The sequence below is a fragment of the Cuculus canorus genome, chromosome 1 (genome assembly GCF_017976375.1).
Source record: "Cuculus canorus isolate bCucCan1 chromosome 1, bCucCan1.pri, whole genome shotgun sequence".
Lineage (NCBI taxonomy): Eukaryota > Metazoa > Chordata > Aves > Cuculiformes > Cuculidae > Cuculus > Cuculus canorus.
Genome location: NC_071401.1, coordinates 207,521,278 through 207,540,569, shown reverse-complemented (window position 1 = coordinate 207,540,569; position 19,292 = coordinate 207,521,278). Strand labels below are relative to the sequence as shown.

The 19,292-nt window shown below is 58.5% G+C and overlaps 2 protein-coding genes across 2 annotated transcripts; both read right to left on the bottom strand.

The window, feature by feature from the left end:
• Nucleotides 1-3,100: 3,100 nt before the first annotated feature.
• Nucleotides 3,101-6,803, bottom strand: LOC128850185 (C-type lectin APL-like). The gene is made up of 6 exons (XM_054053176.1): nucleotides 6,575-6,803; nucleotides 6,061-6,200; nucleotides 4,779-4,903; nucleotides 4,477-4,614; nucleotides 3,879-3,990; nucleotides 3,101-3,273 (listed from the first exon to the last, which is right to left on the bottom strand). The coding sequence occupies exons 2-6, from the start codon at nucleotides 6,191-6,193 to the stop codon at nucleotides 3,206-3,208; spliced, it is 576 nt and encodes a 191-aa protein (XP_053909151.1). The 5' UTR covers nucleotides 6,194-6,200; nucleotides 6,575-6,803; the 3' UTR covers nucleotides 3,101-3,205.
• Nucleotides 6,804-14,454: 7,651 nt separating this feature from the next.
• On the bottom strand, nucleotides 14,455-18,042 carry LOC128850177 (C-type lectin APL-like). The gene is made up of 6 exons (XM_054053166.1): nucleotides 17,912-18,042; nucleotides 17,378-17,517; nucleotides 15,963-16,087; nucleotides 15,661-15,798; nucleotides 15,248-15,359; nucleotides 14,455-14,625 (listed from the first exon to the last, which is right to left on the bottom strand). Exons 2-6 carry the CDS (start codon nucleotides 17,508-17,510, stop codon nucleotides 14,558-14,560), a joined length of 576 nt encoding a protein of 191 aa, XP_053909141.1. The 5' UTR covers nucleotides 17,511-17,517; nucleotides 17,912-18,042; the 3' UTR covers nucleotides 14,455-14,557.
• Between the last annotated feature and the right edge of the window lie 1,250 nt (nucleotides 18,043-19,292).

Genomic DNA, 19,292 nt, shown 5'->3' with positions numbered 1-19,292 from the left:
ACCAACTTGATGGCTTTCTATGGTGGGGTAACCGCAGCATTGCCACGGGTAAACCGACGGATATGATCTATCTGGACTGCTGTAACGCCTTTCATATGGTCACCCACAACATCCTTCTCTCTAGACTGAAGAGATATGGGTTGGGTGGACAGTTCGGTGGATAAGGAACTGGTTGGATGGTCATGTTCACACAGATGTGTAGGAACCCATGTGTGATGTGTAGGACCTGTGTTTGTTGTGTAGGAACCCACCTATGATATGTAGGAACCCTTGTATGATGTGGAGGACCCCACATGTGATGTGTCGGATGCCAAGGATGGTGTGGAAGACCCCATGTTTGTTGTGTAGGATCCCATGGATGGTGTGTAGGAACCCATGGAGGATGTGTAGGAGCTCTGCTGCTCCCTCTGCTCCTCAGCTTTTGGGTTTGGTGGACAGTCTGCAGAACCTCTGGCCCCTCCCTTGCCATCACACTCATCTCCTCCTGATCTCCCCCTTGGAGGTCCTGAGGCCTCCATCATCTCCACCATCGCCCCCATAACCAACCTTCTCCCCCCTCTCCCTCTTTCACAGTGTGTGTGGGGCCAAGGTTGGCTTTGACCGGTGGGGTCCTCACCTCTGCCCCTCCCCTTTCTGCCCCCCCTTCTACCCCCTCATCCCTCTCCGACCCCCCTTTCCACCTCCCCCTTTCTGCTCCCCATCCCTTTCTGCCCCTCCTTTCTGTCTCCTCACCCCTTTCTGCTCCCCATCCCTTTCTGCCCCTCCTTTCTGTCTCCTCACCCCTTTCTGCCCCCCCATCCCTTTCTGCCCCTCCTTTCCGTCTCCTCACTGCTTTCTGCCCCCCCATCCCTTTCTGACCCCTGTTTCTGCCCCCTCATCACTCCCATGTGCCCCACTCCCCCCATGTCCCCTCTCCTTGTCCCCAAAGGTCCCTCTCCCTGCTCCGGCCGTTACCAACTTCTCCTTTCCTGGAGGCCGTTGCTGTTATCAGTGTGGTCAGTCCTTATCTAAACCCGAAGATGAGCGCTGAGCCCCAAAACTGGGTGCTGAGTCCCACAGATGGATGATGACCCCACATTTTACCCCCCATTTTACCCCCCTCGTTTTGCCCCACCATTTTGATCCCTCTCACCCCATTTTGCCCCATCATCTCCCCCTCTGACCCCCATTCTGCCCCCGCCCTCATTTTGCCCCCATCACCCCATTTTGCCTCCCCAGCACTCCCTCTCACCCCATTTCCCCACCATTTTGCCCCTCAGACCCATTTTGACGCCATTTTGCCCCCCATCAATTTCCCCCCTCTATTTTGCCTCCTCTCACCCCGTTTTGCCCCCATTTCCCCCCCTCACCACCATTTGCCCCCACACCCCATTCCCCCCCATTTTGTCCCCTCTCACTCCATTTTGTCCCCCCTCCCCATTTCCCTCCCCATTTTACACCCTCGCCTCATTTTGCCCCCCCACTCCATTCCCCCCATTTTGCCCCTCCATTTACCCCCCATTTTGCCCCCACTCACCCATTTTGCCCCCAAACCATTTTGCCCCTCAACCCCAACTCCCCCCTATTTTGTCCCCCACACCATTTGGCTCCCATTACCCCATTTTCTCCCCATTTTGCCCCATTCTCATTGCCCACCTATTTTGCCCCCCAATTTTACCCCCCCACCCCACCTCACCCCCATTTCTCTTCCCATTATGCCCCCACACCCCATTTTGCTTCCACAGCGCCCCCTCTAACACCCATTTCCCCCCCATTTTACCTCCTCTCCCCACTTTGTACCCTCACCCCATATTGCCCCCACCCCATTTCCCTCATATTACCCCCACCCCATTTTGCCCACCACCCCTCTTTTGACCCCATCGCCCCTCTCACCCCATTTTGCCCCCCCTGCACATATTCCCTCCCATTTCCCCACCTCACTCCCCCCCATTTTCCCACCTCATAGCCCCTTTATCCCCCCATTTTGCCCCCATTCACCCGATTTTGCCCCCTCATTTTGCCCCCAATCCCCCCATTTTGCCTCCCCAGCACTCCCTCTCACCCTATTTCCCCACCATTTTGCCCCCTCAGACTCATTTTGATGCCATTTTGCCCCCCATCATTTTGCCACCTACACCATTTCCCCCCCCGTTTTGATCCCTCTCACCCCATTTTGACCCCACCCCCGTTTCCCCCCTTTATTGCCTTCTCTCACTCCATTTTGACCCCATCACCCCCACTCACCACCATTTGCCCCCCCGATTTTGGCCCCCCCAATAAAGGACCCACAGCAGCCCTGGCTCTGCTCAGGGTAGGGGGGGTGCCCAAAACAGGGGGTGCCCAAGGGCAGGGGGGGGCTTCAAGGGGGTGTCCCCAAGGCAGGGGGTCCCCATACAGGGCATGTCCCCAGCTCAGGGGGTCCCCAACTCAAGGGGTCCCCAACTCAGGGGATCCCCAACTCAGGGCGTCCCCAACTCAAGGTGTCCCTGTACAAGGGGTCCCCAAGACAGAGGTGTCCCCAAGGTGGGGGTGTCCCCAAGGCTGGAGGTCCCCAACTCAGGGAGTCCCCAAACCAGGGTGTCCCCAACTCAGCGGATCCCCAAGGCAGGTTGTGTCACCAAGGCAGGGGGTGTCCCCAAGGCTGGGGGTCTCCAGATCAGGGTGTCCCCAAGGCAGGAAGTGCCCAACTCAAGGGGTCCCTAAGGCAGGAGGTCCCTAACTAAGGGGGTCCCCAAGGCAGGGGTCCCCATACAAGGGATGTCCCCAAAGCAGAAAGTCCCCAAAGCAGGGGGTCCCTAACTCAGGGGGTCTCCAACTCAAAGGGTCCCCATACAAGGGGTCCCCAAGGCAGGGATGTCCCCAAAGCAGGGGGTGTCCAACTCAGGGGGTCCCCATACAGGGGGGTCCCAAGGCATTGTATTCCCCAACTCAAGGTGTCCCCAAGGGAGTGTCCCCAAAGCAGGAGTGTCCCCAAGGCAGGGGTGTCCCCAAGGGGGAGTCCCCAATTCAGAGGGTCCCCAACTCAAGGTGTCCCCATACAAGGTGTGTCCCCAAGTTGGGGTGTCCCCAAGTTGGGGTGTCCCCAGCTCTGATGTCCCCAACTCAAGGCACTGGGTGCTCTAGCCAAGCTTTATTGCCAGTGGGTGCAGGGTTGGGAGAAGGAATTGGGGGGTGCGGGGTGGGGGGGTGACCCCATGGGAGCAGAGAGGTGAGGGGCAGCCCCCCCTCACACCTGGTACTGGCAGAGGAAGGGGAACTGCTCCTGGCAGGAGTAGTTGCGCCAATACTGGAAAGCTGAGGGGACACCGAGTCACCCCCAGCCCCGACACCCCCCCAGTGCCTCCATCCCCCCATCACCCCTCCCTTCCACCCCATCTCCATTCCCCCATCACCCCCACCTCCATCCCACTTCTATCCTCCCATCACCCCCACCTCCATCCTATCATCTCCATCACCCTCATTGCACCCTTCAACCCAAACTCCATCACCTCTGTCTCCTTCACCCCATCACCCCCATCTCCACCCATTCGTCTCCATCACCCCATCTCTACCACTCCCCTCTCCATTGCCCCATCACCTTCTTCCCCCTCACCCCATCCCCTTTAGCCCCTCCCCTCCATCACCCCCATCACCCCCATCACCATCCCCTCATCTCCAACCCCCCCACCTTCACCACCCCATCACCCCATCTCTATCGCTCCCATCACCCCCATTCCCTTCACCCCATCATCTCCACCATCTCCACCATCACTCTCCTCCTCTTCACCCCATCATCTCCATCATCTCCACCATCACCCTCCTCCTCTTCACCCCATCATCTCCATCACCCCCACCTCCACCAATCCCCCCTCCGCCCAATCCCGTGCCCCCTCCCCTCTCCCCGTAGCCCCCCCACTGACCTGAGTTCTGCCCGAGGACCACACAGTACCAGTTCCTCCATTGGACGGGTTGACCCCAATCCCAGTGCAGGTAGTCCAGGACGGAGCTATCCGACCACCTCCATGTCCCGGTCTGGGGGTGGGGGGCAAGGAGAGGTCAGTGGGTGGGGGTCAGGCATCAGTGGGTGCTCAGGTGGATCAGTGGGTGCTCGGAGGGGTCAGTGGGTGCTCACGGGGGTCAGTGGGTGCTCGGGGGGGGTCAGTGGGTGCTCGGGGGGGTCAGTGGGTGCTCAGAGATGGGGTCAGTGGGTGCTCAGGGGGGTCAGTGGGTGCTCGGGGGAGGTCAGTGGGTGCTCAGGGATGGGGTCAGTGGGTGCTCAGAGAGGTCAGTGGGTGCTTGGGGGGTCAATGGGTGTTCAGGGGGGTCAGTGGGTGCTCGGGGGGGTCAGTGGGTGCTCGGGGTGGGGGTCAGTGGATGCTCAGGGGGATCAGTGGGTGCACAGAGAGGTCAGTGGGTGCTCGGGGGGGTCAGTGGGTGCTCAGAGATGGGGCCAGTGGGTGCTCAGGGGGGTCAGTGGGTGCTCGGGGGGGTCAGTGGGTGCTCAGGGACATCACTCACGTGCTCCTCGTCCTTCAGGCCAATCCAGACGTTGGCTCTATCCTGCTGGGAGGCCACGTACTCGCCCAGGACGACGCTGCTCCCCTCGGTGTGGATGGACGCCAGAGTCCCCGTGGGGCCGTAGCGGTTGCATTCCTCCTGGGGGGCACACAGGGGGGGCTCAGCACCCACCCGGGCACAGGAACTCCCCAAAACCATCTGGGGTGCCCTCCCCAGGCTGCAGCCCCCCAGTTCTCAGGTCCTGGGGTGCCCCCCGTCCCCATCCCATCCCGAAGCCCCCCCAGTTGCCCCCCAGCACCCACCTGCGCCTCGGCCTGGGTTTTCCTCTGGGTGAAGTACCCGTAGCAGTGGCCCCTGAAGTGGATCCAGTTGTGGGGGCAGATGTGCGCCCTCACGGGGGGCTCTTGCAGGACGTAGGGCTGGACATCTGGGACCAGGGACACCCCCAGTCAGAGACACCCCCAACCTATGGACACCCCTCAAACCACGGACACCTCCAACCCATGGACACCCCTCAAACCATGGACACCTCCAACCCATGGACATCCCTCAAACCATGGACACCCCTCAAACCATGGACACACAACCCATGGACACCCCTCAATTTACAGACACCACAATTGATGGACAACCCAATCCAGGGAGAACCCCACCGAGGACACCCCCAGCCAGTGACACCCCCATCCAAGGACACCCCTTCGCCCATGGATACCCCAACCTGGGACACCCCTCAACCTAGGGACACCCCCGGTCAGGAGGTGGAGGGAGCAGGGATTAGGAATTAGGGATTGGGAATCAGGGCTTGGGGATCAGGGATGAGGGATTGGGGATCAGGGGATGAGAGTCTCTTGGAGCAGGGATTGAGGATTGGGGATCCGGGATTTTAGATCAAAGGTTTGGGATCAGGGATCAGAGGTTTGGGATCAGGGATCAGAGATTGGGAATCAGGGACTTGAGATCAGAGATCAGGGATTTGGGATCAAGGGTTTGGGAGCAGAAATTGGGAATCAGGAATTTGGGATGAGTGGGTTGGGATAAGGGTAACAGAGTATCAGGGAGCAGGGGTTGGGGATTTGGGAGTAGAGACTGGCAATCAGGGATTAGGAATTTGGGATGAGGGGGTTGGGATCAGGGATGAGGGACTGGGAATTAGAGATTTGGGATGAGGGATCAGAGACTGGGAATCAGGGATATGAGATCTGAGATCGGGGATTTGGGATCAGGGATTTGAGATCAGGGACTGGGAATCAGGGATTCGAGATCAGGGGTTTGAGGTCAGAGATGGAGGATTTGGGATCAGGAGTTTGGGATCAGGGACTGGGAGTTGGAGGTTTGGGATCCGGGATTTGCGATGATGGGTGAGGGACCAAGGAGCAGGGATTGGGAATGAGGGAGTAGGGATCAGGGACTGGGAGTCAGGGATTTGGGATCAGGGTTTTTGGATGAGGGATTTAGGATCATGGGTTGGAAATCAGGGATTTGGAATCAGGGATTGGGAATCAGGGATTTGGGATCAGGGATGAAAGCTGAGGGTGTCAGGGATGAGGGATGGAGGATCTGGGATGGAGGATGAGGGAACAGCACCGGGTGCTGCTGCCAGGATGGAGGTGCCAGCACGTTCCTCCAGGATCCGGTCGGCAGGCAGGGAATCAACACCCAGGAAGGCCAGGAGGAGAAGGCAACCGAGCAGGCGTTGACGTGTGGGCACAGCACCCATCCTGCTGCTGCAGAGAGAGCGGAGCAGGGGTCCTGAGCTCCAGGGCGGCTCCAGGGCCTGTCCAGGCTGGGCATCCCCATGTCCCCCTGTGATGCTCAGCTCCATCCCAGGGCACCACGGCTGGTGCTGGATGGGTGCTGAGCACCACGGGTGGTGCTGGGCCCCATGGATGGGTGATGGACAGCATGGATGAGAGATCAACCCCCATGGATGGATGATATAAACTATGAATTGGTGATGGACCACCTGAAGGGGTGATCAACGCCCATGGATGGGTGATGGACCCCATGGATGGGTGATGGACCCCATGGATAGGTGATGGACCACCTGGATCACACAGGGATAAGGAGACCACGGGAGATGCAGGGAGAAGGCACTCACCGATAGCTCTCGAGCCGGTGGCCGAGGTGTCTCTGGGTGGGTGACGTGTGTGGAGGCAGCCGGGTCCCTCAGGGTCCTTCTGTCTGTCTGTCCCCTCGCCCGGTGTCTCCTGCTTTTATGGCTGCAGCGTGAGGGAAGCTTGGGCAGGTTCCTGGAACGGATTGGCCACTTCTGCTTTCCTGGAACGTGGGGTTCGTTATTGCATCGTCCAGGCTCTGCTCTAACGAGGACGACCTGGGCTCCCAATGTGACCAGTGAGACCAGTGTGGCTTCCGGGCTGCTCCCACAACTCTGCCGTTGGACATCTATGGGGCACCGAGACCACTGGGGTCACCGGGGATGGGGCAACAGTGGCCTTGGGGTCACCAGGAATAGGACCACAGTGTCCTTGTGTCACCAGGAGTGGGACCACAGCACCCCTGGGGTCATCGAGAATCGATCAGATTGGCCAAGCCGGTGAAAGTACATCCCCAGGAGTTAGAGGAGCAGAACAGAGCTTCCATGATCTAAGGCAAAGTGGTTGGAGACCTGCTTGGCCAATTAGACACTCCAAAGTCCATGGGATTGGATGGGATCCACCCAAGAGTGTTGATGGAGCTGGTGGACGTGCTTGCCAAAACCCATTCCATTATCTTCCAGCCTTCCTGGGTCAGTTCCAGTTGACTGGAGGTGGTTGATGTTCTGCCCTTCTACACGAGGGGCTGGAGGGAGGATCCAAGAAGCTCCAGTCTGACCTTAGTGCTGGAGAAGGTCATGGAATGGGTGATCTTGAGTGCTATCATGAGGCTCATGCGAGAGGATCGGGTGATGAGGCCCAGTCAACACGGGGTCATGAAAGACAGGTCCTGCCAAACCATCCGGATGGCCTTCGATGACAAAGTGACCCGACTACTGGACGAGGGAAAGACTGGATGGTCTTCTTGGACTCCAGTAAAGCCTTGGACACAGTTTGTCACAGCGTTCAGCTCGGGACACTGTCAGCCTCTGGCCTGGGTGGAAAACTGGTTGGATGGCCGGGCCCAAAGAGTTGTGGTCAATGGAGTTACCTCCAGCTGGAGGACAGTCCCAAGCGGTGTCCCCGGAGCTCAGCGCTGGGTCCAATGCTGTTCAATGTCTTCATCAATGACCTGGATGAGTGCCCCCTTAGCAAGTTTGCAGATGACACTAAGCTGGGTGGAAGCGTGGATCTGCTGGAGGGTGGGGAGGCTCCAAAGGGATCGGAACAGGCTGGAAAGATGGGCTGAGACCAACGGGATGAGGTTAACGAGGCCAAATGATGGGTCCTGCACTTGGGGCACAACAACCCTGTGCAGCTCCAGACCAGGGGCAGAGCGGCTGGAGAGCTGCCTGGAGGAGAAGGACCTGGAGGTGTTGGTTGACTGAACGTGAGGCAGCAGTGGCCCAGGTGGCCAAGAATGATGAGATGCATGCCAGAGTCCTGAGGGAATTGGCCGATGTGGTTGCCAAGCCCCTCTCCGTGAGATCTGAACAGTGACGGCAGTCAGGAGAAGCCCCTGGTGACGGGAAGAAGGGGAACGTTGTGCCCATTGTGAAGAAGGGTAGAAAAGACGACCCCGAGAACTCCCGACCTGTCAGCCCCGCTCTGTGCCTGGGAAGATCATGGAACAGATCCTCCTGGAAGCTCTGCTAAAGCCCGTGGAGGACAGGGAGGTGATTAACGGCAGCCGGCACGGCTTCACCAGGGGCAAGTCCTGTCTGACCAACTTGATGGCTTTCTATGGTGGGGTAACCGCAGCATTGCCACGGGTAAACCGACGGATATGATCTATCTGGACTGCTGTAATGCCTTTGATATGGTCACCCACAACATCCTTCTCTCTAGATTGAAGAGATATGGGTTGGGTGGACAGTTCGGTGGATAAGGAACTGGTTGGATGGTCGTGTTCACACAGAGTTGTAGGAACCCATGTGTGATGTGTAGGACCTGTGTTTGATGTGTAGGAACCCACCTATGATGTGTAGGAACCCATGGATGATGCGGAGGACCCCACATGTGATGTGTCGGATGCCAAGGATGGTGTGGAAGACCCCATGTTTGTTGTGTAGGATCCCGTGGATGATGTGTAGGAACCCATGGAGGATGTGTAGGAACCCATGGATGATGTGTAGGAGCTCTGCTGCTCCCTCTGCTCCTCAGCTTTTGGGTTTGGTGGACAGTCTGCAGAACCTCTGGCCCCTCCCTTGCCATCACACTCATCTCCTCCTGATCTCCCCCTTGGAGGTCCTGAGGCCTCCATCATCTCCACCATCGCCCCATAACCAACCTTCTCCCCCCTCTCCCCCTTTCGCAGTGTGTGTGGGGCCAAGGTTGGCTTTGACCGGTGGGGTCCTCACCTCTGCCCCTGCCCTTTCTGCCCCCCCTTCTACCCCCTCATCCCTCTCCGACCCCCCTTTCCACCTCCCCCTTTCTGCTCCCCATCCCTTTCTGCCCCTCCTTTCCATCTCCTCACTGCTTTCTGCCCCCCATCCTTTTCTGCCCCCCGTTTCTGCCCCCTCATCACTCCCATGTGCCCCACTCCCCCCATGTCCCCTCTCCTTGTCCCCAAAGGTCCCTCTCCCTGCTCCGGCCGTTACCGACTTCTCCTTTCCTGGAGGCCGTTGCTGTTATCAGGGTGGTCGGTCCTTATCTAAACCCAAAGATGAGCGCTGAGCCCCAAAACTGGGTGCTGAGCCCCACAGATGGATGATGACCCCACATTTTACCCCCCATTTTACCACCCTCGTTTTGCCCCACCATTTTGATCCCTCTCACCCCATTTTGCCCTCTCACAACTCCATTTATCCCATTTTGCCCTCATTCACCCCATTTTGCCCCATCATCTCCCCCTCTGACCCCCATTCTGCCCCCGCCCTCATTTTGCCCCCCATCACCCCATTTTGCCTCCCCAGCACTCCCTCTCACCCCATTTCCCCACCATTTTGCCCCTCAGACCCATTTTGACGCCATTTTGCCCCCCATCAATTTCCCCCCTCTATTTTGCCTCCTCTCACCCCGTTTTGCCCCCGTTTCCCCCCCTCACCACCATCTGCCCCCACACCCCATTCCCCCCCATTTTGTCCCCCCTCAGTCCATTTTGTCCCCCTCCCCATTTCCCTCCCCATTTTATACCCTCACTTCATTTTGCCTCCCCACTCCATTCCCCCCATTCTGCCTCTCCATTTACCCCCCATTTTGCCCCCACTCACCCCATTTTACCCCCTCTTCGTCCCCTCTGACCCCCTTTTCCCACCATGGCCTCCATTTTGCCCCCCATCATTTTGCCCCACCCCATTTCCCTCCATATTACCCTCCACCCCATTTTGCCCCCTCACCCCATTCTCTCCCAGTTTTGCCCCCTCTCACCTCATTTTGGCCCCCCTCCCCATTTCCCTCCCCATTTTACCCCCCACCCCATTTTGTCCCCATCTCTCTCATTTTGCCCCCCGTTCTACCCCCTCACTCCCACTTTGCCCCCCAATCTTGCCCCCCATTTTGATCCCACTCACCCCATTGTACCCTTCACCCCCACTGCCCCCCATTTTGCCCCCACTTACCCCATTTTGACCCCTCATCGCCCCCTCTGACCCCCATTTCCCCCTATGCTCCCCTATTTTGCCCCTCCACCCTCAGTTTGCTCCCCATCACCCCGTTTTCCCCCAAACCATTTTGCCCCTCAGACCCCATTTCCCCCATATTACCCCCACCCCATTTTTCCCACCACCCCTCTTTTGACCCCATCGCCCCTCTCACCCCATTTTGCCCCCCCTCACACATTCCCTCCCATTTCCCCACCTCACTCCCCCAAATTTCCCACCCTATACTCCCTTTATCGCCCCATTTTGCCCCCATTCACCCCATTTTGCTCCCTCATCTCCCCCTCTGACCCCCATTCCTCCCCATTTTGCCCCACCCTCATTTAGCCCCCAATCACCCCATTTTGCCTCCCCAGCACCCCCCTCACCCCATTTCCCCACCATTTTGCCCCTCAGACCCATTTTGTCGCCATTTTGCCCCCCATCATTTTGCCCCCACCCCATTTTCCCCCCATTTTCATCCCTCTCACCCCATTTTGCCCCCCACCCCTGTTTCCCCCCCTATTTTGCCTCCTCTCACCCCATTTTGTCCCCATCGCCCCCCCTCACCACCATTTGCCCCCACACCCCATTCCCCCACATTTTGTCCCCTCTCACTCCATTTTGTCCCCTCTTACTCCATTTTATCCCCCTCCCCTTTTCCCTCCCCATTTTACACCCTCGCTTCATTTTGTCCCCCCACTCCATTCCCCCCATTTTACCTCTCCATTTACCCCCCATTTTGCCCCCACTCACCCCATTTTGCCCCCTCTTCGTCCCCTCTGACCCCCTTTTCCCCCCATGACCTCCATTTTGCCCCCCATCATTTTGCCCCACCCCATTTCCCTCCATATTACCCTCCACCCCATTTTGCCCCCTCACCCCATTCTCTCCCAGTTTTGCCCCTCTCACCTCATTTTGGCCCCCCTCCCCATTTTACCCCCCAACCCATTTTGTCCCCCGTCCCTCTCATCTTGCCTCCCGTTCTACCCTCTCACCCCTTTTTGAACCCCCTCACTCCACTCTGCTCCCATTTTGCCCCCAATCTCGCCCCCCATTTTGATCCCACTCACCCCATTGTACCCTTCACCCCCATTGCCCCCCATTTCGCCCCCACTCACTCCATTTTGCCCCCTCATCGCTCCCTCTGACCCCCATTTCCCCCATTTTGCCCCTCCACCCTCAGTTTGCTCCCAATCACTCCATTTTGCCCACAAACCATTTTGCCCCTCACCCCCGTTTCTCTCCCCATTATGCCCCCACACCCCATTTTGCCTCCACAGCGCCCCCTCTCACACCCATTTCCCCCCATTTTACCTCCTCTCCCCACTTTGTGCCCCCACCCCATATTGCCCCCACCTCATTTCCCCCATATTACCCCCACTCCATTTTGCCCACCACCCCTCTTTTGACCCCATCGCCCCTCTCACCCCATTTTGCCCCCCGCACACATTCCCTCCCATTTCCCCACCTCATTGCCCCCATTTGCCCACCCCATATTCCCTTTATCCCCCCATTTTGCCCCCATTCACCCCATTTTGCCCCCTCATCTACCTCTCTGACCCCCATTTCCCCCCCATTTTGCCCCGCACTCATTTTGCCAACAATCACCCCATTTTGCCTCCCCAGCAGCCCCTTCACCCCATTTCCCCACCATTTTGCCCCTCAGACCCATTTTGACGCCATTTTGCCCCCTCATCCCATTTTCCCCCCATTTTGATCCCTCGCACCCCATTTTGCCCTCCACCCCCATTTCCCCCTATTTTGCCTCCTCTCACCCCGTTTTGCCCCCATCGCCCCCCCTCACCACCATTTGCCCCCACACTCCATTCCCCCCATTTTGTCCCCTCTCACTCCATTTTGTCCCCCCTCCCCATTTCTCTCCCCATTTTACCCCCTCGCCTCATTTTGCCTCCACAGCGCCCCCTCTCACCCCCATTTCCCGCCCATTTTACCTCCTCTCCCCACTTTGTGCCCTCACCCCGTATTGCCCCCACCCCATTTTGACCACCACCCCTCTTTTGACCCCATCGCCCCTCTCACCCCGTTTTGCCCCCCCGCACATATTCCCTCCCATTTCCCCACCTCACTCCCCCAAATTTCCCACCCTATACTCCCTTTATCCCCCCATTTTGCCCCCATTCACCCCATTTTGCCCCCTCATCTCCCCCTCTGACCCCATTTCCCCACCATTTTGCCCCTCAGACTCATTTTGACGCCATTTATCCCCTCATCATTTTGCCTCCTACCCCATTTTTGCCCCGTTTTGATCCCTCTCACCCCATTTTGCCCCCCACCCCCGTTTCCCCCCTTTTTTGCCTCCTCTCACCCCATTTTGCCTCCATCACCTCCCCTCACCACCATCTGTCCCCCTGTTCTTGCCTCCCATCCGATTTGCCCCCACACCCCATTCCCCTGCATTTTGTCCCCTCTCACTCCATTTTATCCCCTCTCCCCATTTCCCTCCCCATTTTACCTCTTCGCCTCATTTTGCCCCCCACTCCTTTCCCCCCATTTTGCCTCTCCGTTTACCCCCCATTTTGCCCCCAAACCATTTTGCCCCTCCATTTACCCCCCATTTTGCCCCCACTCACCCATTTTGCCCCCAAACCATTTTGCCCCTCAACCCCAACTCCCCCCTATTTTGTCCCCCACACCATTTGGCTCCCATTACCCCATTTTCTCCCCATTTTGCCCCATTCTCATTGCCCACCTATTTTGCCCCCCAATTTTACCCCCCCACCCCACCTCACCCCCATTTCTCTTCCCATTATGCCCCCACACCCCATTTTGCTTCCACAGCGCCCCCTCTAACACCCATTTCCCCCCCATTTTACCTCCTCTCCCCACTTTGTACCCTCACCCCATATTGCCCCCACCCCATTTCCCTCATATTACCCCCACCCCATTTTGCCCACCACCCCTCTTTTGACCCCATCGCCCCTCTCACCCCATTTTGCCCCCCCTGCACATATTCCCTCCCATTTCCCCACCTCACTCCCCCCCATTTTCCCACCTCATAGCCCCTTTATCCCCCCATTTTGCCCCCATTCACCCGATTTTGCCCCCTCATTTTGCCCCCAATCCCCCCATTTTGCCTCCCCAGCACTCCCTCTCACCCTATTTCCCCACCATTTTGCCCCCTCAGACTCATTTTGATGCCATTTTGCCCCCCATCATTTTGCCACCTACACCATTTCCCCCCCCGTTTTGATCCCTCTCACCCCATTTTGACCCCACCCCCGTTTCCCCCCTTTATTGCCTTCTCTCACTCCATTTTGACCCCATCACCCCCACTCACCACCATTTGCCCCCCCGATTTTGGCCCCCCCAATAAAGGACCCACAGCAGCCCTGGCTCTGCTCAGGGTAGGGGGGGTGCCCAAAACAGGGGGGGCCCAAGGGCAGGGGAGGGCTTCAAGGGGGTGTCCCCAAGGCAGGGGTCCCCATACAGGGAATGTCCCCAGCTCAGGGGGTCCCCAACTCAAGGGGTCCCCAACTCAGGGGATCCCCAACTCAGGGGGTCCCCAACTCAAGGTGTCCCTGTACAAGGGGTCCCCAAGACAGAGGTGTCCCCAAGGTGGGGGTGTCCCCAAGGCTGGAGGTCCCCAACTCAGGGGGTCTCCAGTGCAGAGTGTCCCCAAGCCAGGGGGTCCCTGTACAGGGGGGTCTCCAAAGTAGGGGGTCCCCAACTCAAGGGGTCCCCAAGGCAGGGGCGTCTTCAACTCAGGGAGTCCCCAAATCAGGGTGTCCCCAACTCAGTGCATCCCCAAGGCAGGTTGTGTCACCAAGGCAGGGGGTGTCCCCAAGGCTGGGGGTCTCCAGATCAGGGTGTCCCCAAGACAGGAAGTGCCCAACTCAAGGGGTCCCCAAGGCAGGAGGTCCCTAACTAAGGGGGTCCCCAAGGCAGGGGTCCCCATACAAGGGATGTCCCCAAAGCAGAAAGTCCTCAAGGCAGGGGGTCCCTAACTCAGGGTACCCCTAACTCAGGGGGTCTCCAACTCAAAGGGTCCCCATACAAGGGGTCCCCAAGGCAGGGATGTCCCCAAAGCAGGGGGTGTCCAACTCAGGGGGTCCCCATACAGGGGGGTCCCAAGGCATTGTATTCCCCAACTCAAGGTGTCCCCAAGGGAGTGTCCCCAAAGCAGGAGTGTCCCCAAGGCAGGGGTGTCCCCAAGGGGGTGTCCCCAATTCAGAGGGTCCCCAACTCAAGGTGTCCCCATACAAGGTGTGTCCCCAAGTTGGGGTGTCCCCAAGTTGGGGTGTCCCCAGCTCTGATGTCCCCAACTCAAGGCACTGGGTGCTCTAGCCAAGCTTTATTGCCAGCGGGTGCAGGGTCGGGGGAAAGGATTGGGGGTGCGATGTGGGGGGGTGACCCCATGGGAGCAGAGAGGTGAGGGGCAGCCCCCCCTCACACCTGGTACTGGCAGAGGAAGGGGAACTGCTCCTGGCAGGAGTAGTTGCGCCAATACTGGAAAGCTGAGGGGACACCGAGTCACCCCCAGCCCCGACACCCCCCCAGTGCCTCCATCCCCCCATCACCCCTCCCTTCCACCCCATCTCCATTCCCCCATCACCCCCACCTCCATCCCACTTCTATCCTCCCATCATCCCCACCTCCATCCTATCATCTCCATCACCCTCATCTCCATCACCTCTGTTTCCTTCACCCCATCACCCCCATCTCCACCCATTCATCTCCATCACCCCATCTCCATCACTCCCCTCTCCATTGCCCCATCACCTTCTTCCCCCTCACCCCATCCCCTTTAGCCCCTCCCCTCCATCACCCCCATCACCATCCCCTCATCTCCAACCCCCCCACCTTCACCACCCCATCACCACATCTCCATCGCTCCCATCACCCCCATTCCTTTCACCCCATCATCTCCATCATCTCCACCATCACCCACATTCCTTTCACCCCATCATCTCCATCATCTCCACCATCACCCCCATTCCTTTCACCCCATCATCTCCATCATCTCCACCATCACCCTCCTCCTCTTCACCCCATCATCTCCATCACCCCCACCTCCACCAATCCCCCCTCCGCCCAATCCCGTGCCCCCTCCCCTCTCCCCGTAGCCCCCCCACTGACCTGAGTTCTGCCCGAGGACCACACAGTACCAGTTCCTCCATTGGACGGGTTGACCCCAATCCCAGTGCAGGTAGTCCAGGACGGAGCTATCCGACCACCTCCATGTCCCGGTCTGGGGGTGGGGGGCAAGGAGAGGTCATGGGTGGGAGTCAGGCATCAGTGGGTGCTCACGGGGGTCAGTGGCTGCTCAGGGATGGGGTCAGTGGGTGCTCAGAGGGGTCAGTGGGTGCTCAGGGGGGTCAGTGGGTGCTCGGGGTGGGGGTCAGTGGATGCTCAGGGGGATCAGTGGGTGCACAGAGAGGTCAGTGGGTGCTCGGGGGGGTCAGTGGGTGCTCAGAGGGGTCAGTGGGTGCTCAGAGATGGGGTCAGTGGGTGCTCAGGGGGGTCAGTGGGTGCTCAGGGACATCACTCACGTGCTCCTCGTCCTTCAGGCCAATCCAGACGTTGGCTCTATCCTGCTGGGAGGCCACGTACTCGCCCAGGACGACGCTGCTCCCCTCGGTGTGGATGGACGCCAGAGTCCCCGTGGGGCCATAGCGGCTGCATTCCTCCTGGGGGGCACCCAGGGGGGGCTCAGCACCCACCCAGGCACAGGAACTCCCCAAAACCATCTGGGGTGCCCTCTCCAGGCTGCAGCCCCCCAGTTCTCAGGTCCTGGGGTGCCCCCCATCCCCATCCCATCCCGAAGCCCCCCCAGTTGCCCCCCAGCACCCACCTGCGCCTCGGCCTGGGTTTTCCTCTGGGTGAAGTACCCGTAGCAGTGGCCCCTGAAGTGGATCCAGTTGTGGGGGCAGATGTGCGCCCTCACGGGGGGCTCTTGCAGGACGTAGGGCTGGACATCTGGGACCAGGGACACCCCCAGTCAGAGACACCCCCAACCTATGGACACCTCTCAAACCACGGACACCTCCAACCCATGGACACCCCTCAAACCACGGACACCTCCAACCCATGGACACCCCTCAAACCATGGACACACAACCCATGGACACCCCTCAAACCACAGACAATTCAACCTGGGACACCCCAACCCATGGACGCCCCTCATACCATGGACACCCCTCAATTTACAGACACCACAATTGATGGACAACCCAATCCAGGGAGAACCCCACCGAGGACACCCCCAGCCAGTGACACCCCCATCCAAGGACACCCCTTCGCCCATGGATACCCCAACCTGGGACACCCCTCAACCTAGGGACACCCCCGGTCAGGAGGTGGAGGGAGCAGGGATTAGGAATTAGGGATTGGGAATCAGGGCTTGGGGATCAGGGATGAGGGATTGGGGATCAGGGATGAGGGATTGGGGATCAGGGGATGAGAGTCTCTTGGAGCAGGGATTGAGGATTGGGGATCCGGGATTTTAGATCAAAGGTTTGGGGTCAGGGATCAGAGGTTTGGGATCAGGGATCAGGGATTGGGAATCAGGGACTTGAGATCAGAGATCGGGGATTTGGGATCAAGGGTTTGGGATCAGGGAGCAGGAATTCGGAATCAGGAATTTGGGATGAGTGGGTTGGGATAAGGGTGACAGAGTATCAGGGAGCAGGGATTGGGGATTTGGGAGTAGAGACTGGCAATCAGGGATTAGGAATTTGGGATGAGGGGGTTGGGATCAGGGATGAGGGACTGGGAATTAGAGCTTTGGGATGAGGGATCAGAGATTGGGAATCAGGGATATGAGATCTGAGATCGGCGATTTGGGATCAGGGATTTGAGATCAGGGACTGGGAATCAGGGATTCGAGATCAGGGGTTTGAGGTCAGAGATGGAGGATTTGGGATGAGGAGTTTGGGATCAGGGACTGGGAGTTGGAGGTTTGGGATCAGGGATTTGCGATGATGGGTGAGGGACCAAGGAGCAGGGATTGGGAATGAGGGGTTAGGGATCAGGGACTGGGAGTCAGGGATTTGGGATCGGGGTTTTTGGATGAGGGATTTAGGATCATGGGTTGGAAATCAGGGATTTGGAATCAGGGGTTGGGAATGAGGGATTTGGGATCAGGGATCAAGGCTGAGGGTGTCAGGGATGAGGGCTCAGGAATAAGGGATTTGGGGTCGAGCTCTGGGGATCAGGGTGTCAGGGATGAGGGATGGAGGATCTGTGATGGAGGATGAGGGAACGCACCGGGTGCTGCTGCCAGGATGGAGGTGCCAGCACGTTCCTCCAGGATCCGGTCGGCGGGCAGGGAATCGACCCCCAGGAAGGCCAGGAGGAGAAGGCAACCGAGCAGGCGTTGACGTGTGGGCACAGCACCCATCCTGCTGCTGCGGAGAGAGTGGAGAAGGGGTCCTGAGCTCCAGGGCGGCTCCAGGGCCTGTGCAGGCTGGGCATCCCCACGTCCCCCTGCGATGCTCAGCTCCATCCCAGGGCACCACGGCTGGTACTGGATGGGTGCTGAGCCCCACGGGTGGTGCTGGGCCCCATGGATGGGTGATGGACAGCATGGATGAGAGATCAACCCCCATGGATGGATGATATAAGCTATGAATTGGTGATGGACCACCTGAAGGGGTGATCAACGCCCATGGATGGGTGATGGACCCCATAGATGGGTGATGGACCCCAAGGATGGGTGATGGACCCCAAGGATAGGTGATGGACCACCTGGATCACGCAGGGATAAGGAGACCACGGGAGATGCAGGGAGAAGGCACTCACCGATAGCTCTCGAGCCGGTGGCCGAGGTGTCTCTGGGTGGGTGACGTGTGTGGAGGCAGCCGGGTCCCTCAGGGTCCTTCTGTCTGTCCCCTCGCCCGGTGTCTCCTGCTTTTATGGCTGCAGCGTGAGGGAAGCTTGGGCAGGTTCCTGGAACGGATTGGCCACTTCTGCTTTCCTGGAACGTGGGGTTCATTATTGCATCGTCCAGGCTCTGCTCTAACGAGGACGACCTGGGCTCCCAGTGTGACCAGTGAGACCACTGTGGCTTCTGGGCTGCTCCCACAACTCTGCCGTTGGACATCTATGGGGCACCGAGACAACTGGGGTCACCGGGGATGGGGCAACAGTCGCCTTGGGGTCAACAGGAATGGATCATAGTGTCCTTGGGTCACCAGGAATGAGACCTCTTCATCCTTGGGGGCACCAGGAATGGACCACAGTGCCCTTGGGTCACCAGGAGTGGGACCGCTGCATCCTTGGGGGCACCAGGAGTGGGACTGCTACATCCTTGGGTCACCACAAATGGATCACAATGACCTTGGGGACACCGGCATTGGAACCACAGCATCCTGGGGGGCACCAGGAATGGACCACAGTGTCCTTGAGTCACTAGGAATGTCACCACAACACTCCTGGGGTCATTGAGAATCGATCAGATTGGCCAAGCCGGTGAAAGTACATCCCCAGGAGTTAGAGGAGCGGAACGAAGCTCCCATGATCTAAGGCAAAAGTCCATGGGATTGGATGGGATCCACCCAAGAGTGTTGATGGAGCTGGTGGATGTTCTTGCCAAACCCCTTCCCATCCACTTCCAGCCTTCCTGGGGCAGTTCCAGTTGACTGGAGGTGGGTTAATGTCCTGCCCTTCTACACGAGGGGTTGGAGGGACGATCCAAGAAGCTCCAGTCTGACCTTAGTGCTGGAGAAGGTCATGGAATGGGTGATCTTGAGTGCTCTCATGAGGCTCATGCAAGAGGATCGGGTGGTGAGGCCCCGTCAACACGGGGTCATGAAAGACAGGTCCTGCCAAACCATCCGGATGGCCTTCGATGACAAAGTGACCCGACTACTGGACGAGGGAAAGACTGGATGGTCTTCTTGGACTCCAGTAAAGCCTTGGACACAGTTTGTCACAGCGTTCGGCTCGGGACACTGTCAGCCTCTGGCCTGGGTGGAAAACTGGTTGGATGGCCGGGTCCAAAGAGTTGTGGTCAATGGAGTTACCTCCAGCTGGAGGACAGTCCCAAGCGGTGTCCCCAGAGCTCAGCGCTGGGTCCAATGCTGTTCAATGTCTTCATCAATGACCTGGAAGAAGGCATCGAGTGCCCCTTAGCACGTTTGCAGATGACACTAAGCTGGGTGGAAGCGTGGATCTGCTGGAG

What these genes read in the sequence shown, in the direction of transcription:
- LOC128850185 (XM_054053176.1), bottom strand. Translation starts at nt 6,193, where the DNA reads ATGGGTGCTGTGCCCACACGTCAACGCCTGCTCGGTTGCCTTCTCCTC. An exon ending in CATCCTGGCAGCAGCACCCG is followed by an intron (nt 4,904 to 6,060) that starts GTGCTGTTCCCT and finishes CCCTGGTCCCAG; the next exon opens with ATGTCCAGCCCTACGTCCTG. An exon ending in GGTCCTCGGGCAGAACTCAG is followed by an intron (nt 3,274 to 3,878) that starts GTCAGTGGGGGG and finishes GTGTCCCCTCAG; the next exon opens with CTTTCCAGTATTGGCGCAAC.
- LOC128850177 (XM_054053166.1), bottom strand. Translation starts at nt 17,510, where the DNA reads ATGGGTGCTGTGCCCACACGTCAACGCCTGCTCGGTTGCCTTCTCCTC. An exon ending in CATCCTGGCAGCAGCACCCG is followed by an intron (nt 16,088 to 17,377) that starts GTGCGTTCCCTC and finishes CCCTGGTCCCAG; the next exon opens with ATGTCCAGCCCTACGTCCTG. An exon ending in AAACCCAGGCCGAGGCGCAG is followed by an intron (nt 15,799 to 15,962) that starts GTGGGTGCTGGG and finishes GGTGCCCCCCAG; the next exon opens with GAGGAATGCAGCCGCTATGG.